This window comes from Uloborus diversus, chromosome 8, assembly GCF_026930045.1.
Source record: "Uloborus diversus isolate 005 chromosome 8, Udiv.v.3.1, whole genome shotgun sequence".
Taxonomy (NCBI): domain Eukaryota; kingdom Metazoa; phylum Arthropoda; class Arachnida; order Araneae; family Uloboridae; genus Uloborus; species Uloborus diversus.
Genome location: NC_072738.1, coordinates 157,331,500 through 157,347,013, shown reverse-complemented (window position 1 = coordinate 157,347,013; position 15,514 = coordinate 157,331,500). Strand labels below are relative to the sequence as shown.

The window sequence follows — 15,514 nt, the reverse complement described above, 5'->3', positions numbered from 1 at the left end:
CACGGTTACTGACAATTTCTTTTCCTTTTGTTGAAGCTTCGGCTTAATCCTTGTCCAATTGAATTCTTTCTTTCTGGGTCGTACCTAAGAGAAAGCTCCTAGCCTTTGCTTGCATTCCTATTGGTTCCTGATCGGTTTATAACTTTGTCATTGGTGTTTGGCTAATCCGCTGTTTTTATCTTTTAAGCTGCATGCTTATCTGCTCTTGGCTTTTGTCGGATGTCTTTTCATCCATAAGCTCATTATTTTTTGCATTGAAAAAGGCGTTCCCTGTAACGCCGAAACACGTGTCTGCTGTAATTTACAAATTTGTGCTTCTACTTACGTTGTTTGGTCTGACTTTACTATTTAGCACAAAGGTATTTATTTATCTTATTGTATGATATGCTGATCAATGTAGCAAGTTAATCATATTTGTACTGAAAAATAGCTTTGTATTTTGCTCAGTATATTTATGAAAATAAAAAGAAGAATTGTAAACCAAAAGCAAATGCTGAAAGATAGCTGCACGATTACAGCAAAATGCTAATATGCATGACACATGGCATCAAAGAAACTCTAAAATAAGTTGAAAGCACTTTGTTTTCAAATAGTAAACAAATTAAAACAATTTTGAACAAAATGTATAAAAAAAATTAAATTTTTTGAGAATTTCTTTTTTTTTTTTTTTTTTAATGTAAGGAGAAAAGTTTGAATTCTGACGCATTGCTACTTTAAACAATTTTGATTATTTTGAAAATATTGTGATTTAAATTTTTAATTTTAAATGAAGCAATTTACCTAGAATTTTCTTTAAAAAACAACCTGGAGAAGTCAGGAAATTTCTTTTATCCACAAGCGTATGAACCCTGTATTTGTTGTCCTAAAACTGTCCTAAAATTTTATCAAAATTGTGTCCTAAAATTTTTTAATCACCACTCCGACCCTGCTATGGAGGAGCAAAATTGCAGACTCTCAAGATTTGATCTTTCTCGCATATCTTCGCTATGTTAAATTTTGAAATTCACTGACGAATGCTAACAACTACCAAGTCTTGGTTTTTCGCAATATCATGTGCAGTAAACTCCTGATTAATCAGCTATAATTTTTTTCGGCTATAATTTAAATGTATGTGTAAGTTTTATTCATATGTTTTATCTAGTCTATATGTCAGTATCATTTTTCCCCTGTTATTCGGATTATACGCAGTTACGCTTATCCATGATTTCTTTGCCACCCTCTTCCAGGGATAATTGGGAATTTACTGTATAAAAATTCTGCAGTTACACAGTCTGAACACTAGTATGGAGTCATAACTTCTGTATTTTTCTCCATATAACAGAATTTTTCTATTTCTACATTTTAATTTAGGTGTTTTCACTGTTGAGCTTGTCAATGATAGCCTTTATGAATGGAATGTTAAGCTCCTAAAAGTCGATCCTGACAGTCCACTACATAACGATTTAAATCTTCTAAAGGATCGAGAAGGAAAAGACAGTATTCTATTGAATATTCTTTTCAAGGTATGTTGTTTTGATTTCTGTCAAATTTATTTACTGATATATGCAATATCATTAATTTTTCTAAGTTACTTTACATTGAACAACTTTGAGTCAACTTTAATTTGAAAAAATAAATTTAGGTTTGCATCCAAAGTGGAAATAATGTTTTATTTTAATTGATCTGGAAGTATTTTTATTTTATGTCATACCTGGTTTTAAAAAGTATGTTTTTGGTGTACATAAGCAACCCGCTTACAAAATTCCTTTTGCTTATCTTTTTGATACATTTTTCTTGTCAACCTGCAAAGTAGTTCAACATTTTCAAAAGAAAAGAGAAAGTGGATACCCTTTTATTTCGAATTATTTTACATTTTAACAAAAGTTTTAAGGATGCTTTTAATGGTGATATATTGGTTATATGATGAAAACCAAGAAATATTATTACATAGTCTAGTTTCAAACACAGCGACAGTTTCACCTATTAAAATTTTTCCGCAAAAAGTTTGGCGAAAATTCTGCTGGTTGATTTAATAATGAGTAAGTGTCCAATCAGAATTTGAAAAAAAAAGAAAAAAAAAATTTATTGCATTAAAATGGAAAGCAATCAGCCAAATCCATTTATTATTTGCCAATCTTGTGGAAAAACATTACTTTAGATTTGACTTAAGAAAAGCCTTTAACAGTCTCAAAAAGAAAAAAAAAATTTCAACAATACAACTATAGACACAGAGTTGAGATGATACACTAAATACTGAATTGGGTTGATGAAAACCTTCGAACATGGAACTAAAAAGTTTAAAACTCGTTTTTATTCAACTTAGAACTTTCAAACAGATGCCATCTTCAGCAGAAAAATCAGCCCTTTCAATGGACACATAATGTTAATACATGCAAGTATTTTTTCATTCCCATATTAGGGCACTGATGCGAAAATTGTGACTTAAATTGGAATAAAAAAAGAAACTGTCAGATTTTTTTTTCAAACTGGTCTATAAACTTTCCCAGTACCAAAAAGAACCAACAGTGAAAGTTTCGGCAAATCTGTCGGGTAGTTTCCGAGATCTGAGGAAACATACATGTACATTTTCCATCATCCATTTTTGTATGTGTATATATATATATATATATATATATATATATATATATATATATATATATATATATATATATATATATAGAGAGAGAGAGAGAGAGAGAGAGAGAGATTATGGAAAATCACTGAATTAATCACATATACTGTAACATATATGCTTGCCTGGTGCAAGCTTTTAACTCTTAGGTCAGGACTTGAACCAACATTTTTTTTTAATCTGAAGTGTTCTTATCTGCAACTGATATCTTCATTAATAATAAAGCTGAAAGTCTCTATCCGGATCTCTCTCTGACCTGCATAGCACCTAGACTGTTTATCTGATTTTCATGAAAATTGGCACAGAATTAGTTTGTAGCATGGAGGTGTGCTCCTCGAAGCAATTTTTCAAAAATTGATTTTGTTCCTATTCCAATTTTAAAAACAATTTCCCGAGCAAAATTATCATAAGCCTACACACCGTACTGCATACACAACATGCATACATACAGCACTGCATACACAACATGCATACATACAGCACTGCATACAAAACATGCATACATACAGCACTGCATACACAACATGCATGCATACATACACACCCACACACATGCTCCTACACAAACACACACGCATACATACTCTTGTGATTGCGAAAAACATAATTTGAATTCAAGATGCCAAAAATTCTAATTAATTTTTTTTTTTTTTTTTTTGTACAACTTTAAAATTTTGGGTTATACAGCACATTAGCAACTTTTAAAACTAACCTGTATTAATGTATGCTCTGTGCTCAAGTTGTAGCAATGTTCTTTTTGTCTCAACTCTGTGTTCTTCTATCATAGGAAGCATATCCATTTGAACCTCCTTTTATTCGGGTTGTCCATCCAATGATTACTGGTGGATATGTTCTTGGAGGAGGGGCTATTTGCATGGAATTGCTCACAAAACAGGTAATAGCATAACTTCTTTTTCTTTCAATTACCAGAATAAAGTGAAACATTGATATAACACCATTTTTGAACTCATAATATTTATGACAAAATAGGCAATCATTATTATTCTTAATAAATACAGGAAGAGACTTATTTATTTATTTTTTTCATGTTATAACAGAGTTACCACTTAAAGTGATGTAATTTTTACCAAGTTCAATTGTATTTAATAATAAAGCAAGCATCTATTGATTATTACAGTACATATTTTGAAGCAAATTGTTAGGCAGAACGTAGCATAGTTTGCAGTTTGATATTAACTTCTAAATAGCTTGAAAGACGAAATGTTACTTCGGTATTTTAATTTAAATTTATATTATTGTTTTGCTGATATTAAACAAAGCGAAGAATCACACTTTTTGGAATAAAAAGAAAATTTGGTCACTATTGAAATAAATAAAAGTAAATAAACCAACAAGAACAGTATTGTGCTAATCATGTCAACATTTTAGGTTATGTTTAAACTAGCTTCTTTATTTATTTAAATTAATGAAGGTGAGAGTTCTTTCAATATACTGTGCATTAAGTGTATAATTTCATTTAAGTTTTAACTGAGCATTCAGCACAAACTAAACTTCAATGATGTGAAAGAGAATGTGCAGAGATGTACAGCCAGTAATAGGAACCCCTGTTTCTAGTATATAAAATAAGGCATATTAGCAGATTAAACATACAGTTTTGCTTTGCTGTCAAAAGTGTTGACCTGTAGTAATTGTAAGTAAATCCCTAGTTGAAACAGAACAAAAATTTATTAATCTTACCTATGAGTGATGTTAATTCCTATGTTCCAGAATTTAAAATTATAGCACAATAGATGCAGTACTAAATCTGGATATTTTGAACACTTTCATTTAAAAACATTTTATGAATGTCTGTTAAAAAAAGATTTTTTATGTTGGGTCATTTACTGTTATTCAATTCTGTGTTCCTGCCACTCTTTCTGTGTATTAGCACTCATCTTATGCTATGCATACACATTATTACAGATCATCCTCTGAATCTATCACCACCCATTTTTTGAAAAAAAAAAAAAGCCATCCTTAGAAAAATTTCTTAACCTTAATAAATATATAAATAATATTATTAAACTTCGTTAATATTAAATTTCATGTGGTTCACGTTCAAAATATTTTTACATAGCATTTTGTGAAAGTTAAAATTTCTATTAATTTCCACCTTTCCTCCAGCTCAGCTACTAAACCTTGCTTGGGAACAATTCCTTACGAGAAGTATTCCGAAAGTCGAGACACTCCCACCCCCCTATTTTCAACATTATGCTAGTTACAATTAAATGTTTGTCATACACAATTATCTTGAATTCTTAAGTGCCATAAACTTAGGTATGAACACCATCCATGTCGAAACACAGCTGAATTCCACAAAACATGCAGATGTTTTGTGGAGATTCTTTGGAGTCACGAGAGTTAAGGCATTTTTGACAGCTGCTCATACTTGTTACTCAGTATAAAACCGCTGAGAGCATTGTTTGGAGCTGATGGGGTCCCTGCCAAACATCTGCGAGAACATCATTCAGATGGTGTTTATACCGATGTTTAAGACTTCAAAGTAGCTGTGTATAACAAACATTCTACTACAACTATAGTTTAACTGCGAAAGGAAAGGGGGTGACCTTGAAGCTAAAACATCATTTGAGTCGGTGAGAAGCAAAGGGATGTAAGTGGACATTTTCAAGTTTCGAGTAAAACACATATAAAGATAACTTCCAAGGTAGGCTTTCATTGACTTTTTTTTCTCCAAATCCTGCTGTACAGCAGCACCTACCAGAACTACTAGTACCATCTCTTACCCCAAGACAGAGGAGAGGTTCACCTACCATGTGTACTGGTTATCTCCAAATTTTTAATTTTGCCACTTACATCCCTTTGCTTCTCACTGCCTCATTTGTAATAGGTTGTTGCTATTTTGGAATAGATAGGATTAGTGAGACCATGCGTCTTACTATTCGGTGCTTTCTAGCAGATTCTACCTATTACAAATGATACAAATGATGTTTCCCTTCAAGGTCATCTGCCTTCTTTTCGTGGTCACGCTTTAACATAATTTTGAAAATAAACAAGTGTGTGCCTACTTCCAAGCCGCTTTGTACGTACAACTTGGCCAGTTAGGAAATAAGTAACATTTGAAGTTTATGTAATCTGTCGATGCTAATGTTATCACTGCTGAAACACTTTATGTTGAGGATGTTATAGCTAAATTTCAAGCTAAAAGCATTTTAAAAAATATAATGATGAAAACGACTATGACGGAAAAAATGAAGAATTTCTAACAGAATCAGTGGAACATATTCTGTGCTTTTTGAATGCTGAGATAAACTTCAAATGTTTCAAAGTCAAGGATTGAAATGAGGATGTTTTTCAAGTCATGAATTTTCTCTGAAAAGTAATACACAAGAAAAAGACCAATTGCAGAGTTCAAAGCAAATCAACCAACTTATTTTGCACTGTACCAAAAAGGTAATGAAAATTTAAAATGTTTACGCTTTCTTTTCAGAAAACCAGTTTTTTTTTTTTTTTTTTTTTTTTTTTTTTATCAGCGCACAGTTATAACAAGCAAATATGCAAGTTCCACTGTATTTGAAGAGGGTCGTGAAAGTAATACCTCCTGTCCAATAAATAAGTTCCAAAAATTAAAAACAAAATCTTTTTTCCTTCTTGTTTTGCATTAGCCTTTTTACAGTAATTGTTGTTTACTTCTTGAATTTCAAAATATAAAACACCGAGCAATCGATATTTTTGTTCGGTCACTACATCAAATACTTTGCATTCCATTGTGTGTCTGAATAGTCTTAAGTCTTCATCATCACTTTTTGTGCTTAAAATTTTTCCATGCTGTCAGAAAAGTATCAGTTCCAAATAGTTTTTTAAGAAACCAAAATTTTAAAGCATTAAAATGCTGTTAAGTTGCAGTATTGCAAATTTTCGCGAAGTTTATCCCCTGTAATGAATTTGTTTTCATATTTTCTTTCTTTTTTTACAAGTTATATTTTTGATAGTAATTGAAGGACTATTTTTCATGGGTATGCTTTTTTCTTCCTTTTATTTTAACTAGGGTTGGAGTAGTGCCTATACAGTTGAAGCTATTATTCTCCAGATTGCAGCAACGTTAGTGAAAGGCAAAGCTCGTATACAATTTGGAGGGAACAAAGTAATTTCATTTATTCTCATTGATATATGCATTTTGTCTATAAAAGTTGATACGTACTGTTAAATTATTTGTATTTACTTAACTTCTATTTTAAATGATGTATTTTTGTGCTATGTTTAAATTTCTACAAGATACTCCATTTAATGTTCAAAGTAAGGTTTTCTGGGCATCATAATATTTAAATTCATTGAGGTAAAAATCAATTTTGTTTCATTGTGTTCTGCAAAAATGAAATTAAAAGAAACAAAGTAATTAACTGGCACAGTATATCCCATTTGGGATTCCGTAAAGCAAATCAAACCAAATTATATGCAGGTAACATCAAAAGCGTGTGGAGTGTTTGATATTTTCTAATGTGTCTATGTTAACGATGGGACTTTGAAGTCCTTTTGAAAATATTGCTCAGTGAAAATTAAATTTGCCTAAATTAGGGCTTTTAAGTACCAATTTTAAACTAAGATAGAATAAAACTTTTTTTTTCTTCAATAATTTGCAATATGAGTTGTTTCTAATGTATATGTAGGGAAATTATGATAATGTAAATAAATATGTAGTGAAATTAGAAACTTTTTTAAATTTAAAGAAATTTGGGTCATAAAGGGTTAACAAAAATAGCCAGCTAACCGAGAAAACAAGAGGAAAGATGGGGAAATTTGAATGAATGAAACTGGAATTCTGACTTTCTCAAAGTTCTACCTTTTGTACTATTTACTAAGATTATGATGTCTAATCTGCACTGTTGCGACTTAAAAAAAAATATTATTTTATTTCAAGAAAATTCTTCAAATTTTTTTTTTTTTTTTCGGAAATTTGATCAAAAAATATATATATATATATATATAGTGCTAAAAACTAGTAATTATATGTTCCATTCAAATTCTAAAATCAAAAATATTTTAAATATTAAACAAGGTTTTTTGGGGGGGATTTAAGGCGATCAAATATGTGATATCTCGCTTTCCACTGGTCAGTAGTTTTTGCTGAAATGCACCTAATCTGTGAATTTAAAAAATAGAATTTGATTTTGTCTTTATTAATTAAATTGCTTCAAGGTGTTTAAAATAAACATAAAAATTTTAAAAAATGGGTAACAATTTTCATTGCATCACTACTTGAAACAAGTAAATCTGTCAAACTACGAAAATTGTTACATAACTAATTGGTTCTAGATAGGAAAAGTAGTTGAATTATGATTGTGTTAACATTTTGTCATTTAGTCATTATCATTAATGGGGTTCCTTGAAGTAAAAACAAAGCACTAAGGGTTCTGTAAGTTAAAATGTTTGGGAACTGCTGGATTAATATGCTATCTCTTCCTGAAAAATTCAGAAATACAAAAATAATTGCAGAATTAAAAGAGAGGTGCCTGAAATTTCATTTACAAAGATAAAATATTCCTTGTTGTTACAGATGCAATGTTGACTTCGGAGGGGTTAACAAAGAAAATTGAAGTGGAGAAAGCTTCAACAATTTCTTTACTCCCACTTTCTCTTTTCGATTTATTGCAACTTATCAGTTAAGCGCGTGCTGTTCCAGGCAGAATAAATTTCAGATGATGTTGAATATTGTAAATTCTAATTTCCAATACATTAAAATACATTAAAATGAAAAAGTGAAACAGAGTCAAAAATTTTGCTGTCATAGTTATTACCAAATTTTACATGTTTATTTTCTGAATTTTTACTACTGCAAAATTTGTCAAGGCTTTAAAGTCTGATATGCTCTGTGAATCTCTTGATTTTATTAAAGCTGCACATAAATAAATGGGTTTCAGTTGTACAGTCTATGAACTTACTAGCAAACTAGAGGAGTATACTGCCTGCTAAAAATAATGCTAACTTGTTATTTTACATAAATTGACTGATCCAAAATTGCGCATTGAAATTTGCCCTACACATTTATTTTAACACAAATTTTCGCTTTTATTTCAGACCTTTTTTGTTTTTAATTTATGTCCGCTCAATTCATATTAATTAAAATACTGAGTAGCTGAGTTTTTCCTTTAAAAAGTCATTTTTTGACTAAATGAAGCATTGTAAATTTACTGTACATGAAACTTTTAATTTTATATTTATTTGCTTAATTTTCTACATATTTCTTTTGTATATAAACATTGCACTATTTTATTTTTATTTTTGTATTTTTATAACTATTATTGCAGATAAAAAGATATTAATATGTGTATTTTATGTATGATGTATATGAAAATTTTCAGGGTACAGTTGGACATGTAACGGTTGGGGTGAGTGTAAGCATATTACATCTTACTAAAATTGTAAAATTATAAAATATAATGTTTGTAAATTTTTATTTGTAGTAAAATATCATACATAGAGATGTACAATTTCTGAAAAATTTTAACAGGGAAAAATCAGGTTTTTTTTTTCTGGAAAAAAATGTAAAAATTAATTTTTTGCAAATTAAAATGTATTTAATAGCTATATTTTCTTTTAAAACATGCAAAATTTAAAGTTATATGCATTCCACATTATTTTTCCTTCATAAATATATGTAAAACTTTAACAATAAAAAAAAAACTTGCCAGTAGCTTTCTTTTTTCATTACAACAAAAATTATCCAAATTAGTCAAATCATTAATCAACCCTTAATTTTGAGTAAAATGTGATTTTTAAAAATTTTTAAATCAAATTTTTGATTTTTTTTTTTTTTTGCTTAGTATGAGTTTTTTTCCCCCAAAGAAATTTTATTACTTGCTTATTTGTATTATATATATAGCGTACATAAATACACACATATTAAATCAAAATTTATTAAAATCTTTACTTACACATTTTCACTAGTTGATGTAATTGATTCTGTTCTGCATACAGTTAACCCTCGTTTATCGTGGTTAATTCGTTCCAGACCTCACCGCGATAACTGAATTTCCGCGAAGTAGGATTCTGTATTTATAAACTGAATATTTTCCTAATTAGAGGGCATAAAACTTACTGACGACAATTTAAATAGGTTTTTAACATAGTTAGAGCCCCTAGACATGAAACAACACCCTTATCCAACATTACATTTGTATTACTTAATATATTGCACAAAATATGAGAAAACGAGATATATTAGATGGAATCGATATCATATTAATTATACATTGGGAAGTAAAGTATACATACACAAATGCAGTTCTTACACACTACTACAAACATATGAAAATAGCTCAACTTCAACTTGTCCAATGATGAATTAATTTCCAGTTAGTGACTGTATGTGTCCCCTTTCTTCCTCTATCCTCATCAAAGATATTACGCATACAGCTTAAAAAGCTAGTAGTATGTTGTTGAACACCATTAGAGATGTATTTATCTCCTAGTAATAATAGAGTGATTTATACTTTGCAGTTAGCGTTTAAGGTTAAATTGAGATAAACTTTCTTCAGTGATTTTAAACCTCCACTCCCTCAACTAGTACAACTACAGTCCCTACGAAGAGCTTACCTTACTTAAAAGACATAATTTGTAATTCTCATGTAAGAAAAAGTTTACACGAGAACATAAAGGCTCATTGCTATAATTGGAAAAAAAAAAAAAAGAAAAAAACAGAAAAAATCGCAATGTAGTGAAACCACGAAGTAGCGAGGGACGACTGTATACATTTAGTATTAATGAGAAATGCAAATCGTACTATATAGTGTGTATGAAAATTAAATTGCCTTACTGCTTGCAATGTCAAAGTTGATGTTTTCATGTGGGTTACTCAACATAAAAAATATTCAATTGCAAACAGCATTAAAATGTTGGTATTATAAATTTCTGAACACATAACTTTGTGCTTGGAATTTCCAAAATTTTAATTTTTTCGCGAACATAAATAAACTTTTTTGGGAGAAAAAACTGATCCCCCCCCCCCCCCGCCAAAAAAAATTCATTTTTTTTTCTTCCTATTCTTCCCATCTCTACAATACTGAGAAAAATTGTGTTGAAGCAGTTTGTTTTGCTTTACTAATGTGAACTTCTATCAATATTAGATATTTATGCATTTAAGTGTATGTTTAACTTATTTCTTTTTTATTTCACACAGAGCCAATACAGCTTAGCAAGAGCACAACAGTCCTTTAAATCCTTAGTACAAATTCATGAAAAAAATGGTAATTATGTTAACCTTGCTTTCAGAGTGTGTAATCTTCTTTAACATATGTTGTTGTTTTGTCTAAGTAGTTGCAGAGAAACCAAATAGCGCCGAAGGCATCCAATGCATCCAAAACAGCCGCCGCAGACCAACAATGGTCTTGTGGTATTTGATGGGAGTTTTGGAATATTGAATGGGAGTAGTTGATTGTCTGTGGCATTTAAGTCTGTTGTAGAGTTTAGCCAATATTAGAAAGTAAAAACCATGACCTGGAGAAAGTTGAATAAGGGAACAGTAAGGACAAGTATCGTAGTTTCTTTGGCCATGGTGGGACAAATGATTATTAGCATGCTACTGATGGTGGTAGGTAATGAAGAAAAAAAAAAAAAACTAAACTAAACTTCTTTGAATCAGAATAAAATATTATTAGGATATATTAGATAAAAAATGGGAACCTGATTGTTCTCAAAGCAACTTGAAAAAAAAAACTAAACTAAACTTCTTTGAATCAGAATCAAATGTTATTAGGATATATTAGATAAAAAATGGGAACCTGATTGTTCTCAAAGCAACTTATTTCATGTCTTTTGAATTATTTTTTCACTGATTGCGGTTCCTCACTATATTTCTATAACATTTGAGGGTTTTGATTCTCACTTATTGATCCCCAAAAATCAGGGTCGGCAAGGTTTTTAACACTATGGTAAATACCGTGGTTTTTACCGTCCTGTCTAAAACTGTCCGAAAGTGTTCAAAACTACATTTTTAGAGAAAATATCAAGAATGGAACAAAATGTGACAAAGTTTTTTCATATTGAATATTTATTCAATGTGAACATTCAAGTATAAATGTCTATGTAACTTATTTATACAGCTAATTCTTATCTAGTTACATAAAAGTTGAATTCTTCATTGAATTTTTTTTAACATAATTGTAACCAAATTTTTCAACATTTATGCATGTGTTAATGAGTGTTCAAAATGTAGTGCAATAATCGACTTAAATGCAATAAATGACATTTTTTTTACTGGAGGAGAAAAATATATATTTGAGAATCTTTTACAGCTTTGTGAAGATTTTCTTCTCTTGACTATGGTGCCATTTCCTGATCTAAAACTAAATTACCATCAAACTACTTTAAGAAAATCCCAATAATTTGTTTGTAAAAGTTCAAGCTACTATAGATTTTGTTTATTGTAGTTACAGAATGTATGACATTAAAAATATGAATTTGAAAAAGAAATTGCACAAGTTTTAAAATATAAGTGCATATATTTAACCATCAACTTATTTTTTTTTTAAATCTGCGATATAAAAAAAAAGAATTTTCGTTAAAACATCATGTAAAACTTTAAGGTTTTTTTTTTTCACCTAAATATTACACAATTAACAACATGTCTATGAACAAAGATGGAACTGAAATTAGTTGTCTTGGTAGTGTTGTGAATTTCCTTTTTTAACTCTACCAGCTGTTACATAAGGAAATTTTTGTGTAATAGAGTTATTGGCAATTTTTTGAAGTAAAATATTTTTTTAAATGAACATTTCAGAAAAAAATATTATCAAATACTCTTTTATTAAAACTTATTTATATTTATGCATTACAAATATTACCGTAAATACAAATTGATTAGATTACACCCCTTTAACGCTAGCACACTTTTGGACTGTTTAAGACACTTTCGGACAGTTTTGGACGGTAAAACCACCTGTCCTGTCCTAAACCAGTTTCCGACAGTTCAAAATTCAACTTTGCCAAAAATGCTTGGTGACCAAACTGTCCGTAACATTTATCATTGCTGGAGCGACATGAATACAAATAGCCACCGGGCAAAGCCTTTGAATTGTTTTGTGTTTTTTCAACACTTTCTTGAAAGCTCCATTGCTCAAATCATAACAAACTTCACCTCTTACTTACTTTGATGTTTTATTGTCGCCTTCAGTAAAAGCACAGACTAAGTTGGATTTGAAAAAAGAATTTTTGACTGGTTTTTGACCAGAATAAACTGGATTCACTCTAAATCGCTATGCAGCGTGTCAGTGTCATTCCTGCCAACCCTTCCGGATTTCTGGGAAGTTTTACGGATTTTTATGTCTTTTTCCGTTTTTCCGGTTATGAGCAAAATCTTTTGGATTTTTCATGTCTTGTACGAAAAAAAAATTTATCTCGCCAATTTTGGCACTAACGATATTTTTGCATAACGCGGCACCGCATTTAGATCAAGTAGTCAAGGAGAGGTTGCCATTGGAGAATTGCACAAGAAGACATGAGAAAAGATTATGACGTCACTTAGTGATATAGCGCATGACTTCATCGAGATCCAATTGAAGTAAGCGTCGCAGCGGGCAACTAGGGGCACTATTTCAGCTCCGTTTATCATCTTCTCGTTCGCTCAGTTCGTACTGTTTTTGCTTCATTCTTTTGTTAAGACAAGTAAACGTTATTTCCAAACTTTTGAAGAAAGCGATACAAGTAATTTTTACTAAAGGAAAGTAAGTTCAATTGATATGAAATTCATAACTAATTTCATATTGTTAAATGTAAAAAGGGTAGGTATCCTGTTTGATTTTTTTGGGTTAAAATCTTCTGGATTAAAAAAAATATATATATATCTTCTGGATTTTTTTCTTGGAGGTTGGCAGGTATGCAGTGTTAACCAATAAATTTTAAATCGTGAAAAAAGCTTGAAGCATCATGAATTGAGATGATTTTGATTGGCTCAAATATGGAGCCCTTTTTCATTTATCTTTCATTCAGATGCATAAGAAATTTAACCAAAAACTGTTATCTATTCCACTTCTTTTTCTTTTAAAAAAGACCTCGCACCTGTACATCAGAAAATTAAAAAGGTGAGTCACACCAAATACTTGGTAAACATAAAATGTAACATCAAGGCTCAATGCTCATTTAACATAGATGCTATCTTCCAGTTTCTTAATTAATGTTTTAAATAACTTTGTTTCAAAAAAAAAACATTCTTGAGGGTACATAATAAGCTGCTGAAAAATTTAAGACATCCTCAACTTATAGATTAGAAAATGTGGTAACGAAATTTATTTGATAGGTTTTTCATATGTTGAATTTGTGTGATAGTTTAAATTTTTCATTTTGAAATGAAAAGTTGTAATATGATCAAAATTAGATTATAATCCCTTGTTAAATAAGTTTTTTTTTAATGACTGATTATGATTTTTTTTTTGGTAATTTTAGTTGACCAAACCTTTTTTCCCCAAATACACTTGAGCTAAAACTGAGGCTGCTTATTTCTTTTTTTCTTAACTGCATATTTAATGTTTGGAAATCACACTTATTAACCAACATTTTTAGTGATCAGTGTGATATTTTACAATATTACTAAATTTTTAGAACTAATTTTCTAGTTAAGATGACTTTTTGATTAAATTGCTAAAAAATCTTACTTACACTTTTTGTATAGGTTGGTTTACTCCTCCAAAAGAAGATGGTTGAGAGAAAAGATTCCAAATAAAGCTTAGAAGTTTTATAACGAGCAACTGCAACTAGCATTACTCCTTCTGTTTTGACATCTTTTTTTATACTGAGGACTGTTCAGTGGTGCTTTTTGCATAAAACACTAAAACTCCTGCATTGTTTATGAAGATGTTAAAGAACACTGTGATGATGCTCATAGTAGTATGCAATAAAATGCTAAGTAGCAGAAAAATAATAAACACTGAAAGACTTAAACATCAGTATTCAAAATTTGTGGCTAACTGCCCCCTTATTTTTTACTTCCTGATTTAGAAAAAAATTACAAAGTGTCTCGATATTGTAATTGCATGTGTTTTTTCAGTAAAAAGAATTTTGTGAATTTATTTGTATTGTATTGATATTTGAAAAATTTTCTTATCTGATTGGCCAGAATATTCTTTCTGTTTTGTTAAACAAGTCTTTAGCAGTGCATATTAATTTTTCAAAATAAAAAAAATTTACATTACTTATTCTTTTCAGTTTTTGTTTCATGTTTTTATTCAGAACTACTTAAGGTAGGTGAACACCTTAATTTTTGAGAAAAAAAAATTGCTTTTGAGATTTACAAAATTCAGAAAGCCATTGTGTTCTTCTTTCTATATCCGCAATTGTTTTTTAAATCGACGAGCTATTGAAAAAACTAAAAGATATTTACTGAACTCAAATGCACTGCTTATAACTGAAATTTACTTTTTCTTTCTTCATTTTCTCATAACCAAGATTTCAACTTTTTATTTATGCCAACAGCTCTAGCGAAAAAGTACTAACTTTAACAATTTGAAACTTTGCAAACATGGTAATTGAACAAATTACTGTTATATAAACCTCAAAAAGTTAATGTACATGCAATATGTAATTTTGAAATATTGATCAATTAAACTTAATGGAGAGAAAGCACATTTTGCGGGGGAAATTTTCAAATGTGTACCCATAAAACCTGTTTTTAGTTTAAAAAATGAAAGCACTGGAAATGTTAAGGAAATGGTAGTTTTTTGCTAAAAATATGGCATTTGTAAAAAAAAAACTATCAATTTTTTTTTCAATAAATAAGTAGTCACGATGTGTTATTTATGTCATGTTTCAATAATCGTATAAAGTTCCAAAAAAGTGCAATGAATATTGAAGAAAAAAATAATTAGGGTGTTCGCCTACCTTAAGAAACTTACACTATTATTTTATACGTAAAATGTGCTTTACATTGCAAAATTTGTCACTTGTTATTGTACATTA

At 29.8% G+C, this 15,514-nt stretch overlaps 1 protein-coding gene across 5 annotated transcripts in view; it reads left to right on the top strand.

Moving 5' to 3' along the window:
- Positions 1–14,744, top strand: part of LOC129228286 (ubiquitin-conjugating enzyme E2 Q1-like) — a 31,982-nt gene extending 17,238 nt beyond the window's left edge. For 2 of the 5 annotated variants that reach the window (XM_054862960.1, XM_054862957.1), the window contains exons 6-11: positions 1,351–1,502; positions 3,399–3,506; positions 6,618–6,713; positions 8,929–8,961; positions 10,746–10,812; positions 14,232–14,744. In XM_054862960.1, the coding sequence (XP_054718935.1) occupies positions 1,351–1,502; positions 3,399–3,506; positions 6,618–6,713; positions 8,929–8,961; positions 10,746–10,812; positions 14,232–14,263 (488 nt within the window). In that variant the 3' untranslated portion in view covers positions 14,264–14,744. The remainder of the gene's footprint in view (positions 1–1,350; positions 1,503–3,398; positions 3,507–6,617; positions 6,714–8,928; positions 8,962–10,745; positions 10,813–14,231) is intronic. The other 3 variants (XM_054862962.1, XM_054862961.1, XM_054862958.1) reach the window with 2 other exon arrangements.
- Positions 14,745–15,514: the final 770 nt, after the last annotated feature.